The sequence below is a fragment of the Equus caballus genome, chromosome 17 (assembly GCF_041296265.1).
Source record: "Equus caballus isolate H_3958 breed thoroughbred chromosome 17, TB-T2T, whole genome shotgun sequence".
NCBI classification, from domain to species: domain Eukaryota; kingdom Metazoa; phylum Chordata; class Mammalia; order Perissodactyla; family Equidae; genus Equus; species Equus caballus.
In genome coordinates this window covers 38,148,727-38,168,865 of record NC_091700.1, presented here as the reverse complement: position 1 = coordinate 38,168,865, position 20,139 = coordinate 38,148,727, and the positions used below count along the sequence as shown (strand labels likewise).

Sequence of the window (20,139 nt, the reverse complement as noted above, 5' to 3'; positions counted from 1 at the left end):
TGAAGCTGGTGTCCCGAATGCCAAGCCACCGTCATAGTGGAGGGAGCCCGTGCCTCAGACCTGCAGTCATCTGAACCCTGTATGAGGAACAGAAAAGACATACATGATACATGAAGGGTCAGGATGTGGTGGAGGGTGTTGAGGATCAGGAAATTAGGAGGAGCTGGGGAAATGTGTACCTACAACCTGGAGTTGAATTTTGAGCTAAATTCAACCTCGATGCAATTACACGTGAGAGTAAGGTTCAGTAGTGAAGAATTGTATTTCAATATCTTCATTCATTAGGCTTTTTGACCGGCCGAAGATCTTCGTTACAACTATAGAAAGCCCTATTTCTAGGGAAGATTAAAATACTAGTTTCCAAATAACTAACACCCACATAATTCTTTAGGGTTCAACCAGTTTACCACTTGAAGACTACTTGTAACTAATTGCAAACAAGAGTGTAACTCTATGAAGTCACTTGGAGTCTGATCATATATGCTTTTAATTCTTTAGAAATGACCCCGATGAACTGACAGAAATAATCTGTGATGGAACCACCAACAAAAGGTGACGTATATACTCAGAGAGAGAGAGAGAGAGAGAGAGAGAGAGAGAGAGAGAGAGAGAGAGAGAGAGTGAGTGAAATGCAGACGCGGCATGATCCATGGGAATGCGGAATATTCTGGACAATGATTCTAAGATCTTTTCTAAAATTTCGGATCCACTGAGCTAAGTCATGTTTATCATATTCTTAGATTCACAGAATCCTTGTTCAAATAAGTTGGTCACATCACTGTCCCATGTAGGAAATCTCAAATGACATGTTGTTGCATTTCTTGGTGTTTACGTTAACATGGAACAACTCTCCAGGCTCCGTGACGATTTGTTATGAGGACCAAATAAGTGTTAAACACTTAGGATGATGTCTGGCACGTAATAAATACCATTTAAGTGCTTATTACATGGAACAAAAGTTTTCCGTGTACTTAGTCATGTCATCTGAAAACAGCGATAACTTTCATTTTTCCTGTCCAGTCCTTATACCTCTCACTTCTTTTTCTGACGTCATTGAGCAGTGTTGGAAGGCATATGGCTCTTGGGAGGAAATAAAAGGAGGTCAGGACTGGAGAACAGGATTGAGGGAGAGAGAGGTGCGCCACAAGGATGAGGGCTGGCAGGGTCAGGTTTTGAAGGGCATTGTAGGCTCTGCTGAATGGTTTTGGCTCAATCCTAGTAGCACTGGCAAGGCAATGAGGGGTCATGCTTGAGGCTCTGCAACCAATACAAACTCCAATCGTGAACCGTAGACGTACCAACTGTAGCTTTCTAGAGAGGTAGGCTTTTCTAGAGATGCACTCCTAGACTGTGCATTCCCAGGTATGTGGACATCTTTTGGGGTGATGTCTGGGATGTGGAGAGGGTATGTTGTCTCTGCCGCTATATGGGCTTTTAAGGGCTGGAGAGTCTGTGCAGCTCGATATTCCCTCTCCCACGTGAATGCTGAGAAGAGTGAGAGCTGACCACAAAACAGGGAGCCGACTCCAGACAGAGTGTGGAGAGACCCAGTGAAGATAGCCCTTTGAGTCTTTAGTCAGGAGGTTGACAGAGCAAATCAAGACATAGACTCAGTAAGGGGCATTGTTCTAAATGCACTTTCAAGTTTCCTTGGTGGAATAGGTTGGATGTAGGATGAGTTGAGACAGACAATTTTTGGTTTTTCAACGTCAGCTTTTTTGTACTATCTCCTTTTTTCCCCAATCTCATTTTCACCAGAACAAGCACCAGGAGAGCTATTTTTGAAACACTTTTTCCATTGTAAGAATTCGAAACTTATGCAGATTTCTAAATTGTGGTAAATGCATGTAACCTAAAATTGATCATCTTCAGCATTTTTAAGTGTGCCATTCTGTAGCGTTAGGTACCTTCATATTGTTGTGCAGCCAACCTGCAGAACTCTTCTCGTCTTGCAAAACTGAAACTCTGTACACATTAAACTACTCTCCCCGTTGCCCCTTTCCCAAGCTCTTGGCAACCACCATTCTACCTTCTGTCTCTGTGAGTTTGACTACTCTAGGTATGTCATGTCAGTGGAATCACGCAAAATTTGTCTTCTTGTGACTAGTTATTTCATTTAGCACAATGCCCTCAAAGTCAATCCATGTTGCAGCATGTGTCAGAATTTCATTTCTTTTTAAGACTGAACAATATTCCAACACATACAGAAATTTCTCGCAAATGGTTCCAAAAGCTCCAGTATACCCTTTACTTACATTTCCAATTGTTAACATTTTGTCACATTTCCTTTGTTATTCCCATCATATGGATATGTAGGTATATAGACATAAATCTATCTATCTATCGATCTATCGATCTATAGATATATATAGAAAGAGAGAGAGAGAAAGAAAATACGTTTAGATATAGATATACACATAGAAAGAGCTCTCTCTCTCAATATACCTGTATCTAGACCTGATTTTTATGTGAGTTGAGGCAGAAGATGTTTGATAGACACGCACGTGACACACACCTTCCTACACACTTAGGCTCTATTCCTGAATCATTAGAGAGAAAATGCAGACCACATACCCTTTACTCCTGAATATTTCAGTTTTATTTTTCTACCTTCAGGGACACCTAACCACAGCACAGTGATCAAAATCAGAAAATTTTCACTTCCGTAACCATAATACGATTACCAGAATTGGAAAATGAAAGCCATAATGGAATATTATCTGATTTATGGTTTACATTGCGACTCACTCTTGGTGTCATACATTCTATGGGTTTGGATAAAAGTAGAATGACATGAATCTGTCATTAGAGTTTCATAACGATGGAGTATTTTCACTGCCCTAAAAATCCTTTGTGCTCCGCCTATTCATCCTTCTCCCCGCCAACTCCTGGCAACCACGGATCTCTTCCTGTCGCCCCAATTTTGCCACTTCCAGAATGTCATATAGTTGGCCTCATACAGTATGCAACCTTTTCAGATTGGCTTCTTTCACAAAGTAACATGCATGTAAGGTTTCTTTTCACAGCTTGATAGCTCGTTGCTTTTTAGCGCTGAATAATATGCCGTTGACTAGATGTACCACGGTTTGTTCAGCCGTTCATCTGGTGCAGGACATCTTGGTTGCTTCCGCTTTTTGGCGATTACGAGTAAAGCTGCTATCAGCATTTGTGCGCAGGTTTTCATCTGCGTGTAAGTTTTGAACTCGTTGGGGTAAATACCAAGGAGCGTATGTTAAGCTGGATCGTACGTTAAGGGTTATGCTTAGTTTTGTAAGAAACCCCTAAACTGCCTTCCAGAGTGGCTGTTCCGTTTTGCCTTGCCACCAATACTGAATGAGTGTCTCCATTGCTCCACATGCTTGTCAGCAATTGCTGTTGTTAGTGTTCCATATTTTGACTATTCTAACAGGTGTGTAGTGGTATCTCATTGTTGTTCAATTTGCATTTCCCTGGAGCCATATGATGTGGAGCATCGTCTCGTACTCTTAGTTGCCATTTTTATGTCTTCTTTGGCCAGATGTCTGTTAAGTTGTTTGCCCCATTTTTTAATCTGGTTGTGCGTGTTCTTGTTGTTTAGTTTTAAGATTTCTTTGCGTATTTGTATATTTGTTATTCCTTTATCAACTGTGCCTTTTGCAAATGTTTTCTCCCAGTCTGTGGCTTGTGTTTTTATCCTCTTGACATTGTGTCTTGTGGAGCAGCAGTTTAAAATGTTAATGAAGTCCAGCTTATCAGTTATTCCTTTCATGATCTTGATTTTGCTGTCATATCTAGAAAGTCATGTTTCTAAAGAGGTCATCTCGGTTTTCTTCCGTGTTATTGTCTTCTAGGAATTCTAGAGTTTTGCTTTTTACATGTGGGTCTATAATGCATTTTGATTTCCGTTTTGTAAAGGTGTAAAGGTCCATGTGCACGTTCATTGTCTCGCACGTGGATGTCCAGTTCTTCCAGCACCATTCGTTGATAAGACTGTCTTTGCTCCATTGTATGGTCTGTGCTCCTTTGTCAAAGAACGGTGGAGTATGTTAACGGGCATCTATTTCTAGGCTCTCTGTTCTGCTCCTTTGGTCCATTTGTCTGTTCTTTCGCCAGTACCGCACTGTCTTGATTGCTGTAGCTTTATAGTGAATTTTGACATTGGCTCATGTCAGTCCTTCAACTTTTTTCTTCTTTGATATTATGTTGACTTTTAAAAAGCTATTGCAGTTGCGATACGGTCAGAGAAAATCTATATGATATTGCTCCCGCGCACGTTATTAATGCTTTGTTTATGTCCAAATATGTTGTCTGTTTTCATAAATGTCACTTGTGTGCTCTCAAACAAGATGTGTTCTGTTTGCTCTAGAGAGAGATCGTGTCAGTCTGTTCTTATTTTCTTTGCTCTTTTTGGAAGCTTTTAGAATTTTCTCTTCATTTCCATGGATCCTTGACAGATAATTTTTTACTTCCTTCTTTAACTTTGTGAAATTTATCTTCATTAGTTTTTGAATATTTCCTCTTCTCTGTTTTCTTTTTTTTCCGTCTTAGATGTCTTGGATTTCGTTTATTTCAGATGTTAGATGTCTTATTTTACCCACCATATCACACTGCTGTTCTTTTAAATATTCTCTCACTTTATTGTTTTATTGTGTTTTCTGGGAGAGTTTCTCAATGTCATTTTCCATGTCTAAATAATTTGCTGTTCTCATGTATCCACACTGCTATTTATCCCACGACTTAAGTCTTTAACAATCGTACTTTTACACCTATTTCCTCATGAGGTTTTCCTTATGGTTTCTCATTGTCGCTTCGTGCTACTAACATCTTCCCTTGTATCTTTAAGTGTATTTGTCATGCTTATGTTCCAGTATGTTCCAGTAGTTCTACTTCAAATGGTATATGTTGCTCACTTTGTTGTATTTCTTTTTCAGTCGTTGTACTCCTCAGGTATGTAATTGTTTTGACTTGTGAGCTTTCATTCCTTGTGGCTGTTGGCTACTCTGTCTGGCATCTTGTATTAGAGAAGGGCTAACGTTTTGCTTGGGACCATCTCAGTCTGTGGCTGTTATCTCAGAATAATTATTAATAGTGTGTCCTTTTCACTCTCAGAAGTGTCCTCTCTTGGGTGCTGTATTATATAGTCACCTTTGTTGAGACCTAGGACCTAAGGTGTGTTTTTCTAAGTAAGTTTAGTATGAGGGGAGGTGATGGCCCCAGGCGCAGACAGTCTCAGAAACCGTGAAACACTGTGACCACTCAACTCCTGTGGTCAGGATCTGTCACCTTTGAGCTCTTGGGGAAAGCGGCATTTGAGGAGGCATTTGAGGTTGTCACCTGGGGCTTGGGAGACGGAGGAGGTGGAGGAGTGAAGGATCAAGGATTGTTCAGCCCTTCCCTGCTTTCATCAGCTAACCTAATGCTACTCTACTTTTATCCTAGCTACATCTGGGTGGTTGCTACTTGTTTCTGCTGAGAAAGGAAAGTGATCGCTTCCAAGCAACTCAGGGGAGAGGCAAGAACGGTCCTTAAAATTTTCCCTCACACTGAGCCCCTCAAGGCTGCCACCCACTGCCCCTAATCCCAGGCTACCCACCAATTAAGAGACAGCCTTCAGGCCTCTGTCATTTCCCAGGGTTGTCACTCTTGTTATTTCTGGGGGTGCATAGTTCCTTAGGACTTCTGAAGTTTTGGGAGGAGGATGCAACATGCCGTACCATTTGGCGTCTTGATAGGAACCCATGATTTCTCTGGAAATTATCAGGGTGTGTTACTTTGATGAGAACCTTTAAGTGTATTTGAACTTTAAGATATATATACTAATGTATATTGTTGCCAGATACAGAATTAATGAAATTTGAAAGAATTTGGTGAAGAGTGCAGGCTGTCCAAAAATCAATAATATTTGTGCAGTGCTGAATATTAGCATGATACTGTGAAGGTGACAGACTCAAAGTGCATTTTGCAAGTGTCTTATTTTGTAGATGAAGAAAAAGATAAATAGAGAAAAGATTACCCAAGCCAGTTTTGAGGTGAAAAGTCTTGATTTTGGATAATATAACCAGATAACGTTTTCTGAAAGGACTGTAGAGAAAAAGAAAAAGAAAAAGAATCATTGTAAACGCATGGTCTTCACGCAGGTCAGAAAATCTTTTAATCATCATTTGGTCATCCTTGACCTTCCTACTTGTTTCTTTCCTACCAAATAACAACCAGGGACTAGGCCCTGACACTGTATGTTCATTGTTCTTGTGTATTCTCTTTCTATCTATATCTCTGTGTTAGCTCTTACTTGGATGCACCTCCCCATCCCGACACACTCAGATCCCTCTCACGTTTCCCAAATTGATTCCAGAGTGCATGAAGGAGAAACAAAATGGTGAAGAAGGAAGGAGGTTTAATCATGAATGCTATGTCTCCCTTGTTCCCTTCATTCTCTTTCCAGTGGATACACACAGGGACACACAGACACGCACACACGCACATACAGAACCCGGAAACTGTGTCAGAGGTTCCAGTGCTGGACCCTGAAACGGATGCTTTTGTTTCTGTCGTGTTTCCTCGTGACTTTACTTTTTGTGTGCTGCAATTCTGTTGGGAAAAAGAACCTGATTATCTTCCAAAATGTCTGACTCTATTTTTTGTACCTGTTTTTTACTCTATGGCAGGGTTATGGATTCTTCCCGAATGTCGTCTGGCAACAGTGACAAGATGGGGTGAGTTGACATGAGTGATCTGAGTGGTGAAAGGTACGGGGGGCATCGATGGCAACAACAGGTTTCCGTAAGAGACTATAAGCTTCTGTAGGTAACTTTCTTTCCTGTTGGGCCTAGGTGGCAAAAGGAAGGAGGAGTCATAAGAGGGAGACTTCTTACTCACGGTTTGTTTGTGAGCCTTAGAAAGTAGTAGCCAAAGCTTTGAGGAAACTCTCAGAATGCCTGTGTGTAAGACTCTGCTAGAGTGGGCCAGGAGAGGAGAGAATCCTATTTGGAGCAAGGAGACGGTAGCAGTGGAGAGGGAGCAGTGGAGCTCTCAGCAGAAGAGAATGGAGCTCAACAGACCTCGGCTCCTTTCCTCAGCCTCCAGAGCTCTGCCACCATCTGAAGCTGGTGTCCCGAATGCCAAGCCACCGTCATAGTGGAGGGAGCCCGTGCCTCAGACCTGCAGTCATCTGAACCCTGTATGAGGAACAGAAAAGACATACATGATACATGAAGGGTCAGGATGTGGTGGAGGGTGTTGAGGATCAGGAAATTAGGAGGAGCTGGGGAAATGTGTGCCTACAACCTGGAGTTGAATTTTGAGCTAAATTCAACCTCGATGCAATTACACGTGAGAGTAAGGTTCAGTAGTGAAGAATTGTATTTCAATATCTTCATTCATTAGGCTTTTTGACCGGCCGAAGATCTTCGTTACAACTATAGAAAGCCCTATTTCTAGGGAAGATTAAAATACTAGTTTCCAAATAACTAACACCCACATAATTCTTTAGGGTTCAACCAGTTTACCACTTGAAGACTACTTGTAACTAATTGCAAACAAGAGTGTAACTCTATGAAGTCACTTGGAGTCTGATCATATATGCTTTTAATTCTTTAGAAATGACCCCGATGAACTGACAGAAATAATCTGTGATGGAACCACCAACAAAAGGTGACGTATATACTCAGAGAGAGAGAGAGAGAGAGAGAGAGAGAGAGAGAGAGAGAGAGAGAGAGAGAGTGAGTGAAATGCAGACGCGGCATGATCCATGGGAATGCGGAATATTCTGGACAATGATTCTAAGATCTTTTCTAAAATTTCGGATCCACTGAGCTAAGTCATGTTTATCATATTCTTAGATTCACAGAATCCTTGTTCAAATAAGTTGGTCACATCACTGTCCCATGTAGGAAATCTCAAATGACATGTTGTTGCATTTCTTGGTGTTTACGTTAACATGGAACAACTCTCCAGGCTCCGTGACGATTTGTTATGAGGACCAAATAAGTGTTAAACACTTAGGATGATGTCTGGCACGTAATAAATACCATTTAAGTGCTTATTACATGGAACAAAAGTTTTCCGTGTACTTAGTCATGTCATCTGAAAACAGCGATAACTTTCATTTTTCCTGTCCAGTCCTTATACCTCTCACTTCTTTTTCTGACGTCATTGAGCAGTGTTGGAAGGCATATGGCTCTTGGGAGGAAATAAAAGGAGGTCAGGACTGGAGAACAGGATTGAGGGAGAGAGAGGTGCGCCACAAGGATGAGGGCTGGCAGGGTCAGGTTTTGAAGGGCATTGTAGGCTCTGCTGAATGGTTTTGGCTCAATCCTAGTAGCACTGGCAAGGCAATGAGGGGTCATGCTTGAGGCTCTGCAACCAATACAAACTCCAATCGTGAACCGTAGACGTACCAACTGTAGCTTTCTAGAGAGGTAGGCTTTTCTAGAGATGCACTCCTAGACTGTGCATTCCCAGGTATGTGGACATCTTTTGGGGTGATGTCTGGGATGTGGAGAGGGTATGTTGTCTCTGCCGCTATATGGGCTTTTAAGGGCTGGAGAGTCTGTGCAGCTCGATATTCCCTCTCCCACGTGAATGCTGAGAAGAGTGAGAGCTGACCACAAAACAGGGAGCCGACTCCAGACAGAGTGTGGAGAGACCCAGTGAAGATAGCCCTTTGAGTCTTTAGTCAGGAGGTTGACAGAGCAAATCAAGACATAGACTCAGTAAGGGGCATTGTTCTAAATGCACTTTCAAGTTTCCTTGGTGGAATAGGTTGGATGTAGGATGAGTTGAGACAGACAATTTTTGGTTTTTCAACGTCAGCTTTTTTGTACTATCTCCTTTTTTCCCCAATCTCATTTTCACCAGAACAAGCACCAGGAGAGCTATTTTTGAAACACTTTTTCCATTGTAAGAATTCGAAACTTATGCAGATTTCTAAATTGTGGTAAATGCATGTAACCTAAAATTGATCATCTTCAGCATTTTTAAGTGTGCCATTCTGTAGCGTTAGGTACCTTCATATTGTTGTGCAGCCAACCTGCAGAACTCTTCTCGTCTTGCAAAACTGAAACTCTGTACACATTAAACTACTCTCCCCGTTGCCCCTTTCCCAAGCTCTTGGCAACCACCATTCTACCTTCTGTCTCTGTGAGTTTGACTACTCTAGGTATGTCATGTCAGTGGAATCACGCAAAATTTGTCTTCTTGTGACTAGTTATTTCATTTAGCACAATGCCCTCAAAGTCAATCCATGTTGCAGCATGTGTCAGAATTTCATTTCTTTTTAAGACTGAACAATATTCCAACACATACAGAAATTTCTCGCAAATGGTTCCAAAAGCTCCAGTATACCCTTTACTTACATTTCCAATTGTTAACATTTTGTCACATTTCCTTTGTTATTCCCATCATATGGATATGTAGGTATATAGACATAAATCTATCTATCTATCGATCTATCGATCTATAGATATATATAGAAAGAGAGAGAGAGAAAGAAAATACGTTTAGATATAGATATACACATAGAAAGAGCTCTCTCTCTCAATATACCTGTATCTAGACCTGATTTTTATGTGAGTTGAGGCAGAAGATGTTTGATAGACACACACGTGACACACACCTTCCTACACACTTAGGCTCTATTCCTGAATCATTAGAGAGAAAATGCAGACCACATACCCTTTACTCCTGAATATTTCAGTTTTATTTTTCTACCTTCAGGGACACCTAACCACAGCACAGTGATCAAAATCAGAAAATTTTCACTTCCGTAACCATAATACGATTACCAGAATTGGAAAATGAAAGCCATAATGGAATATTATCTGATTTATGGTTTACATTGCGACTCACTCTTGGTGTCATACATTCTATGGGTTTGGATAAAAGTAGAATGACATGAATCTGTCATTAGAGTTTCATAACGATGGAGTATTTTCACTGCCCTAAAAATCCTTTGTGCTCCGCCTATTCATCCTTCTCCCCGCCAACTCCTGGCAACCACGGATCTCTTCCTGTCACCCCAATTTTGCCACGTCCAGAATGTCATATAGTTGGCCTCATACAGTATGCAACCTTTTCAGATTGGCTTCTTTCACAAAGTAACATGCATGTAAGGTTTCTTTTCACAGCTTGATAGCTCGTTGCTTTTTAGCGCTGAATAATATGCCGTTGACTAGATGTACCACGGTTTGTTCATCCGTTCATCTGGTGCAGGACATCTTGGTTGCTTCCGCTTTTTGGCGACTACGAGTAAAGCTGCTATCAGCATTTGTGCGCAGGTTTTCATCTGCGTGTAAGTTTTGAACTCGTTGGGGTAAATACCAAGGAGCGTATGTTAAGCTGGATCGTACGTTAAGGGTTATGCTTAGTTTTGTAAGAAACCCCTAAACTGCCTTCCAGAGTGGCTGTTCCGTTTTGCCTTGCCACCAATACTGAATGAGTGTCTCCATTGCTCCACATGCTTGTCAGCAATTGCTGTTGTTAGTGTTCCATATTTTGACTATTCTAACAGGTGTGTAGTGGTATCTCATTGTTGTTCAATTTGCATTTCCCTGGAGCCATATGATGTGGAGCATCGTCTCGTACTCTTAGTTGCCATTTTTATGTCTTCTTTGGCCAGATGTCTGTTAAGTTGTTTGCCCCATTTTTTAATCGGGTTGTGCGTGTTCTTGTTGTTTAGTTTTAAGATTTCTTTGCGTATTTGTATATTTGTTATTCCTTTATCAACTGTGCCTTTTGCAAATGTTTTCTCCCAGTCTGTGGCTTGTGTTTTTATCCTCTTGACATTGTGTCTTGTGGAGCAGCAGTTTAAAATGTTAATGAAGTCCAGCTTATCAGTTATTCCTTTCATGATCTTGATTTTGCTGTCACATCTAGAAAGTCATGTTTCTAAAGAGGTCATCTCGGTTTTCTTCCGTGTTATTGTCTTCTAGGAATTCTAGAGTTTTGCTTTTTACATGTGGGTCTATAATGCATTTTGATTTCCGTTTTGTAAAGGTGTAAAGGTCCATGTGCACGTTCATTGTCTCGCACGTGGATGTCCAGTTCTTCCAGCACCATTCGTTGATAAGACTGTCTTTGCTCCATTGTATGGTCTGTGCTCCTTTGTCAAAGAACGGTGGAGTATGTTAACGGGCATCTATTTCTAGGCTCTCTGTTCTGCTCCTTTGGTCCATTTGTCTGTTCTTTCGCCAGTACCACACTGTCTTGATTGCTGTAGCTTTATAGTGAATTTTGACATTGGCTCATGTCAGTCCTTCAACTTTTTTCTTCTTTGATATTATGTTGACTTTTAAAAAGCTATTGCAGTTGCGATACGGTCAGAGAAAATCTATATGATATTGCTCCCGCGCACGTTATTAATGCTTTGTTTATGTCCAAATATGTTGTCTGTTTTCATAAATGTCACTTGTGTGCTCTCAAACAAGATGTGTTCTGTTTGCTCTAGAGAGAGATCGTGTCAGTCTGTTCTTATTTTCTTTGCTCTTTTTGGAAGCTTTTAGAATTTTCTCTTCATTTCCATGGATCCTTGACAGATAATTTTTTACTTCCTTCTTTAACTTTGTGAAATTTATCTTCATTAGTTTTTGAATATTTCCTCTTCTCTGTTTTCTTTTTTTTCCGTCTTAGATGTCTTGGATTTCGTTTATTTCAGATGTTAGATGTCTTTTTTTACCCACCATATCACACTGCTGTTCTTTTAAATATTCTCTCACTTTATTGTTTTATTGTGTTTTCTGGGAGAGTTTCTCAATGTCATTTTCCATGTCTAAATAATTTGCTGTTCTCATGTATCCACACTGCTATTTATCCCACGACTTAAGTCTTTAACAATCGTACTTTTACACCTATTTCCTCATGAGGTTTTCCTTATGGTTTCTCATTGTCACTTCGTGCTACTAACATCTTCCCTTGTATCTTTAAGTGTATTTGTCATGCTTATGTTCCAGTATGTTCCAGTAGTTCTACTTCAAATGGTATATGTTGCTCACTTTGTTGTATTTCTTTTTCAGTCGTTGTACTCCTCAGGTATGTAATTGTTTTGACTTGTGAGCTTTCATTCCTTGTGGCTGTTGGCTACTCTGTCTGGCATCTTGTATTAGAGAAGGGCTAACGTTTTGCTTGGGACCATCTCAGTCTGTGGCTGTTATCTCAGAATAATTATTAATAGTGTGTCCTTTTCACTCTCAGAAGTGTCCTCTCTTGGGTGCTGTATTATATAGTCACCTTTGTTGAGACCTAGGACCTAAGGTGTGTTTTTCTAAGTAAGTTTAGTATGAGGGGAGGTGATGGCCCCAGGCGCAGACAGTCTCAGAAACCGTGAAACACTGTGACCACTCAACTCCTGTGGTCAGGATATGTCACCTTTGAGCTCTTGGGGAAAGCGGCATTTGAGGAGGCATTTGAGGTTGTCACCTGGGGCTTGGGAGACGGAGGAGGTGGAGGAGTGAAGGATCAAGGATTGTTCAGCCCTTCCCTGCTTTCATCAGCTAACCTAATGCTACTCTACTTTTATCCTAGCTACATCTGGGTGGTTGCTACTTGTTTCTGCTGAGAAAGGAAAGTGATCGCTTCCAAGCAACTCAGGGGAGAGGCAAGAACGGTCCTTAAAATTTTCCCTCACACTGAGCCCCTCAAGGCTGCCACCCACTGCCCCTAATCCCAGGCTACCCACCAATTAAGAGACAGCCTTCAGGCCTCTGTCATTTCCCAGGGTTGTCACTCTTGTTATTTCTGGGGGTGCATAGTTCCTTAGGACTTCTGAAGTTTTGGGAGGAGGATGCAACATGCCGTACCATTTGGCGTCTTGATAGGAACCCATGATTTCTCTGGAAATTATCAGGGTGTGTTACTTTGATGAGAACCTTTAAGTGTATTTGAACTTTAAGATATATATACTAATGTATATTGTTGCCAGATACAGAATTAATGAAATTTGAAAGAATTTGGTGAAGAGTGCAGGCTGTCCAAAAATCAATAATATTTGTGCAGTGCTGAATATTAGCATGATACTGTGAAGGTGACAGACTCAAAGTGCATTTTGCAAGTGTCTTATTTTGTAGATGAAGAAAAAGATAAATAGAGAAAAGATTACCCAAGCCAGTTTTGAGGTGAAAAGTCTTGATTTTGGATAATATAACCAGATAACGTTTTCTGAAAGGACTGTAGAGAAAAAGAAAAAGAAAAAGAATCATTGTAAACGCATGGTCTTCACGCAGGTCAGAAAATCTTTTAATCATCATTTGGTCATCCTTGACCTTCCTACTTGTTTCTTTCCTACCAAATAACAACCAGGGACTAGGCCCTGACACTGTATGTTCATTGTTCTTGTGTATTCTCTTTCTATCTATATCTCTGTGTTAGCTCTTACTTGGATGCACCTCCCCATCCCGACACACTCAGATCCCTCTCACGTTTCCCAAATTGATTCCAGAGTGCATGAAGGAGAAACAAAATGGTGAAGAAGGAAGGAGGTTTAATCATGAATGCTATGTCTCCCTTGTTCCCTTCATTCTCTTTCCAGTGGATACACACAGGGACACACAGACACGCACACACGCACATACAGAACCCGGAAACTGTGTCAGAGGTTCCAGTGCTGGACCCTGAAACGGATGCTTTTGTTTCTGTCGTGTTTCCTCGTGACTTTACTTTTTGTGTGCTGCAATTCTGTTGGGAAAAAGAACCTGATTATCTTCCAAAATGTCTGACTCTATTTTTTGTACCTGTTTTTTACTCTATGGCAGGGTTATGGATTCTTCCCGAATGTCGTCTGGCAACAGTGACAAGATGGGGTGAGTTGACATGAGTGATCTGAGTGGTGAAAGGTACGGGGGGCATCGATGGCAACAACAGGTTTCCGTAAGAGACTATAAGCTTCTGTAGGTAACTTTCTTTCCTGTTGGGCCTAGGTGGCAAAAGGAAGGAGGAGTCATAAGAGGGAGACTTCTTACTCACGGTTTGTTTGTGAGCCTTAGAAAGTAGTAGCCAAAGCTTTGAGGAAACTCTCAGAATGCCTGTGTGTAAGACTCTGCTAGAGTGGGCCAGGAGAGGAGAGAATCCTATTTGGAGCAAGGAGACGGTAGCAGTGGAGAGGGAGCAGTGGAGCTCTCAGCAGAAGAGAATGGAGCTCAACAGACCTCGGCTCCTTTCCTCAGCCTCCAGAGCTCTGCCACCATCTGAAGCTGGTGTCCCGAATGCCAAGCCACCGTCATAGTGGAGGGAGCCCGTGCCTCAGACCTGCAGTCATCTGAACCCTGTATGAGGAACAGAAAAGACATACATGATACATGAAGGGTCAGGATGTGGTGGAGGGTGTTGAGGATCAGGAAATTAGGAGGAGCTGGGGAAATGTGTGCCTACAACCTGGAGTTGAATTTTGAGCTAAATTCAACCTCGATGCAATTACACGTGAGAGTAAGGTTCAGTAGTGAAGAATTGTATTTCAATATCTTCATTCATTAGGCTTTTTGACCGGCCGAAGATCTCCGTTACAACTATAGAAAGCCCTATTTCTAGGGAAGATTAAAATACTAGTTTCCAAATAACTAACACCCACATAATTCTTTAGGGTTCAACCAGTTTACCACTTGAAGACTACTTGTAACTAATTGCAAACAAGAGTGTAACTCTATGAAGTCACTTGGAGTCTGATCATATATGCTTTTAATTCTTTAGAAATGACCCCGATGAACTGACAGAAATAATCTGTGATGGAACCACCAACAAAAGGTGACGTATATACTCAGAGAGAGAGAGAGAGAGAGAGAGAGAGAGAGAGAGAGAGAGAGAGAGAGTGAGTGAAATGCAGACGCGGCATGATCCATGGGAATGCGGAATATTCTGGACAATGATTCTAAGATCTTTTCTAAAATTTCGGATCCACTGAGCTAAGTCATGTTTATCATATTCTTAGATTCACAGAATCCTTGTTCAAATAAGTTGGTCACATCACTGTCCCATGTAGGAAATCTCAAATGACATGTTGTTGCATTTCTTGGTGTTTACGTTAACATGGAACAACTCTCCAGGCTCCGTGACGATTTGTTATGAGGACCAAATAAGTGTTAAACACTTAGGATGATGTCTGGCACGTAATAAATACCATTTAAGTGCTTATTACATGGAACAAAAGTTTTCCGTGTACTTAGTCATGTCATCTGAAAACAGCGATAACTTTCATTTTTCCTGTCCAGTCCTTATACCTCTCACTTCTTTTTCTGACGTCATTGAGCAGTGTTGGAAGGCATATGGCTCTTGGGAGGAAATAAAAGGAGGTCAGGACTGGAGAACAGGATTGAGGGAGAGAGAGGTGCGCCACAAGGATGAGGGCTGGCAGGGTCAGGTTTTGAAGGGCATTGTAGGCTCTGCTGAATGGTTTTGGCTCAATCCTAGTAGCACTGGCAAGGCAATGAGGGGTCATGCTTGAGGCTCTGCAACCAATACAAACTCCAATCGTGAACCGTAGACGTACCAACTGTAGCTTTCTAGAGAGGTAGGCTTTTCTAGAGATGCACTCCTAGACTGTGCATTCCCAGGTATGTGGACATCTTTTGGGGTGATGTCTGGGATGTGGAGAGGGTATGTTGTCTCTGCCGCTATATGGGCTTTTAAGGGCTGGAGAGTCTGTGCAGCTCGATATTCCCTCTCCCACGTGAATGCTGAGAAGAGTGAGAGCTGACCACAAAACAGGGAGCCGACTCCAGACAGAGTGTGGAGAGACCCAGTGAAGATAGCCCTTTGAGTCTTTAGTCAGGAGGTTGACAGAGCAAATCAAGACATAGACTCAGTAAGGGGCATTGTTCTAAATGCACTTTCAAGTTTCCTTGGTGGAATAGGTTGGATGTAGGATGAGTTGAGACAGACAATTTTTGGTTTTTCAACGTCAGCTTTTTTGTACTATCTCCTTTTTTCCCCAATCTCATTTTCACCAGAACAAGCACCAGGAGAGCTATTTTTGAAACACTTTTTCCATTGTAAGAATTCGAAACTTATGCAGATTTCTAAATTGTGGTAAATGCATGTAACCTAAAATTGATCATCTTCAGCATTTTTAAGTGTGCCATTCTGTAGCGTTAGGTACCTTCATATTGTTGTGCAGCCAACCTGCAGAACTCTTCTCGTCTTGCAAAACTGAAACTCTGTACACATTAAACTACTCTCCCCGTTGCCCCTTTCCCAAGCTCTTGGCAACCACCATTCTACCTTCTGTCTCTGTGAGTTTGACTACTCTAGGTATGTCATGTCAGTGGAATCACGCAAAATTTGTCTTCTTGTGACTAGTTATTTCATTTAGCACAATGCCCTCAAAGTCAATCCATGTTGCAGCATGTGTCAGAATTTCATTTCTTTTTAAGACTGAACAATATTCCAACACATACAGAAATTTCTCGCAAATGGTTCCAAAAGCTCCAGTATACCCTTTACTTACATTTCCAATTGTTAACATTTTGTCACATTTCCTTTGTTATTCCCATCATATGGATATGTAGGTATATAGACATAAATCTATCTATCTATCGATCTATCGATCTATAGATATATATAGAAAGAGAGAGAGAGAAAGAAAATACGTTTAGATATAGATATACACATAGAAAGAGCTCTCTCTCTCAATATACCTGTATCTAGACCTGATTTTTATGTGAGTTGAGGCAGAAGATGTTTGATAGACACACACGTGACACACACCTTCCTACACACTTAGGCTCTATTCCTGAATCATTAGAGAGAAAATGCAGACCACATACCCTTTACTCCTGAATATTTCAGTTTTATTTTTCTACCTTCAGGGACACCTAACCACAGCACAGTGATCAAAATCAGAAAATTTTCACTTCCGTAACCATAATACGATTACCAGAATTGGAAAATGAAAGCCATAATGGAATATTATCTGATTTATGGTTTACATTGCGACTCACTCTTGGTGTCATACATTCTATGGGTTTGGATAAAAGTAGAATGACATGAATCTGTCATTAGAGTTTCATAACGATGGAGTATTTTCACTGCCCTAAAAATCCTTTGTGCTCCGCCTATTCATCCTTCTCCCCGCCAACTCCTGGCAACCACGGATCTCTTCCTGTCGCCCCAATTTTGCCACTTCCAGAATGTCATATAGTTGGCCTCATACAGTATGCAACCTTTTCAGATTGGCTTCTTTCACAAAGTAACATGCATGTAAGGTTTCTTTTCACAGCTTGATAGCTCGTTGCTTTTTAGCGCTGAATAATATGCCGTTGACTAGATGTACCACGGTTTGTTCATCCGTTCATCTGGTGCAGGACATCTTGGTTGCTTCCGCTTTTTGGCGATTACGAGTAAAGCTGCTATCAGCATTTGTGTGCAGGTTTTCATCTGCGTGTAAGTTTTGAACTCGTTGGGGTAAATACCAGGGAGCGTATGTTAAGCTGGATCGTACGTTAAGGGTTATGCTTAGTTTTGTAAGAAACCCCTAAACTGCCTTCCAGAGTGGCTGTTCCGTTTTGCCTTGCCACCAATACTGAATGAGTGTCTCCATTGCTCCACATGCTTGTCAGCAATTGCTGTTGTTAGTGTTCCATATTTTGACTATTCTAACAGGTGTGTAGTGGTATCTCATTGTTGTTCAATTTGCATTTCCCTGGAGCCATATGATGTGGAGCATCGTCTCGTACTCTTAGTTGCCATTTTTATGTCTTCTTTGGCCAGATGTCTGTTAAGTTGTTTGCCCCATTTTTTAATCTGGTTGTGCGTGTTCTTGTTGTTTAGTTTTAAGATTTCTTTGCGTATTTGTATATTTGTTATTCCTTTATCAACTGTGCCTTTTGCAAATGTTTTCTCCCAGTCTGTGGCTTGTGTTTTTATCCTCTTGACATTGTGTCTTGTGGAGCAGCAGTTTAAAATGTTAATGAAGTCCAGCTTATCAGTTATTCCTTTCATGATCTTGATTTTGCTGTCACATCTAGAAAGTCATGTTTCTAAAGAGGTCATCTCGGTTTTCTTCCGTGTTATTGTCTTCTAGGAATTCTAGAGTTTTGCTTTTTACATGTGGGTCTATAATGCATTTTGATTTCCGTTTTGTAAAGGTGTAAAGGTCCATGTGCACGTTCATTGTCTCGCACGTGGATGTCCAGTTCTTCCAGCACCATTCGTTGATAAGACTGTCTTTGCTCCATTGTATGGTCTGTGCTCCTTTGTCAAAGAACGGTGGAGTATGTTAACGGGCATCTATTTCTAGGCTCTCTGTTCTGCTCCTTTGGTCCATTTGTCTGTTCTTTCGCCAGTACCGCACTGTCTTGATTGCTGTAGCTTTATAGTGAATTTTGACATTGGCTCATGTCAGTCCTTCAACTTTTTTCTTCTTTGATATTATGTTGACTTTTAAAAAGCTATTGCAGTTGCGATACGGTCAGAGAAAATCTATATGATATTGCTCCCGCGCACGTTATTAATGCTTTGTTTATGTCCAAATATGTTGTCTGTTTTCATAAATGTCACTTGTGTGCTCTCAAACAAGATGTGTTCTGTTTGCTCTAGAGAGAGATCGTGTCAGTCTGTTCTTATTTTCTTTGCTCTTTTTGGAAGCTTTTAGAATTTTCTCTTCATTTCCATGGATCCTTGACAGATAATTTTTTACTTCCTTCTTTAACTTTGTGAAATTTATCTTCATTAGTTTTTGAATATTTCCTCTTCTCTGTTTTCTTTTTTTTCCGTCTTAGATGTCTTGGATTTCGTTTATTTCAGATGTTAGATGTCTTTTTTTACCCACCATATCACACTGCTGTTCTTTTAAATATTCTCTCACTTTATTGTTTTATTGTGTTTTCTGGGAGAGTTTCTCAATGTCATTTTCCATGTCTAAATAATTTGCTGTTCTCATGTATCCACACTGCTATTTATCCCACGACTTAAGTCTTTAACAATCGTACTTTTACACCTATTTCCTCATGAGGTTTTCCTTATGGTTTCTCATTGTCGCTTCGTGCTACTAACATCTTCCCTTGTATCTTTAAGTGTATTTGTCATGCTTATGTTCCAGTATGTTCCAGTAGTTCTACTTCAAATGGTATATGTTGCTCACTTTGTTGTATTTCTTTTTCAGTCGTTGTACTCCTCAGGTATGTAATTGTTTTGACTTGTGAGCTTTCATTCCTTGTGGCTGTTGGCTACTCTGTCTGGCATCTTGTATTAGAGAAGGGCTAACGTTTTGCTTGGGACCATCTCAGTCTGTGGCTGTTATCTCAGAATAATTATTAATAGTGTGTCCTTTTCACTCTCAGAAGTGTCCTCTCTTGGGTGCTGTATTATATAGTCACCTTTGTTGAGACCTAGGACCTAAGGTGTGTTTTTCTAAGTAAGTTTAGTATGAGGGGAGGTGATGGCCCCAGGCGCAGACAGTCTCAGAAACCGTGAAACACTGTGACCACTCAACTCCTGTGGTCAGGATATGTCACCTTTGAGCTCTTGGGGAAAGCGGCATTTGAGGAGGCATTTGAGGTTGTCACCTGGGGCTTGGGAGACGGAGGAGGTGGAGGAGTGAAGGATCAAGGATTGTTCAGCCCTTCCCTGCTTTCATCAGCTAACCTAATGCTACTCTACTTTTATCCTAGCTACATCTGGGTGGTTGCTACTTGTTTCTGCTGAGAAAGGAAAGTGATCGCTTCCAAGCAACTCAGGGGAGAGGCAAGAACGGTCCTTAAAATTTTCCCTCACACTGAGCCCCTCAAGGCTGCCACCCACTGCCCCTAATCCCAGGCTACCCACCAATTAAGAGACAGCCTTCAGGCCTCTGTCATTTCCCAGGGTTGTCACTCTTGTTATTTCTGGGGGTGCATAGTTCCTTAGGACTTCTGAAGTTTTGGGAGGAGGATGCAACATGCCGTACCATTTGGCGTCTTGATAGGAACCCATGATTTCTCTGGAAATTATCAGGGTGTGTTACTTTGATGAGAACCTTTAAGTGTATTTGAACTTTAAGATATATATACTAATGTATATTGTTGCCAGATACAGAATTAATGAAATTTGAAAGAATTTGGTGAAGAGTGCAGGCTGTCCAAAAATCAATAATATTTGTGCAGTGCTGAATATTAGCATGATACTGTGAAGGTGACAGACTCAAAGTGCATTTTGCAAGTGTCTTATTTTGTAGATGAAGAAAAAGATAAATAGAGAAAAGAT

At 41.0% G+C, this 20,139-nt stretch overlaps 1 protein-coding gene across 2 annotated transcripts in view; it reads left to right on the top strand.

Moving 5' to 3' along the window:
* Positions 1 to 20,139, top strand: part of LOC138918366 (phosphatidylinositol 3,4,5-trisphosphate 3-phosphatase TPTE2-like) — a 257,717-nt gene that overhangs the window by 52,357 nt on the left and 185,221 nt on the right. The window contains exons 13-17 of one of the 2 annotated variants that reach the window (XM_070239617.1): positions 499 to 552; positions 6,645 to 6,692; positions 7,576 to 7,629; positions 13,722 to 13,769; positions 14,653 to 14,706. The exons of the other annotated variant lie outside the window; for it this stretch is intronic. Coding sequence (XP_070095718.1) covers positions 499 to 552; positions 6,645 to 6,692; positions 7,576 to 7,629; positions 13,722 to 13,769; positions 14,653 to 14,706 — 258 coding nt within the window. The remainder of the gene's footprint in view (positions 1 to 498; positions 553 to 6,644; positions 6,693 to 7,575; positions 7,630 to 13,721; positions 13,770 to 14,652; positions 14,707 to 20,139) is intronic. 2 annotated transcript variants of the gene reach the window in all.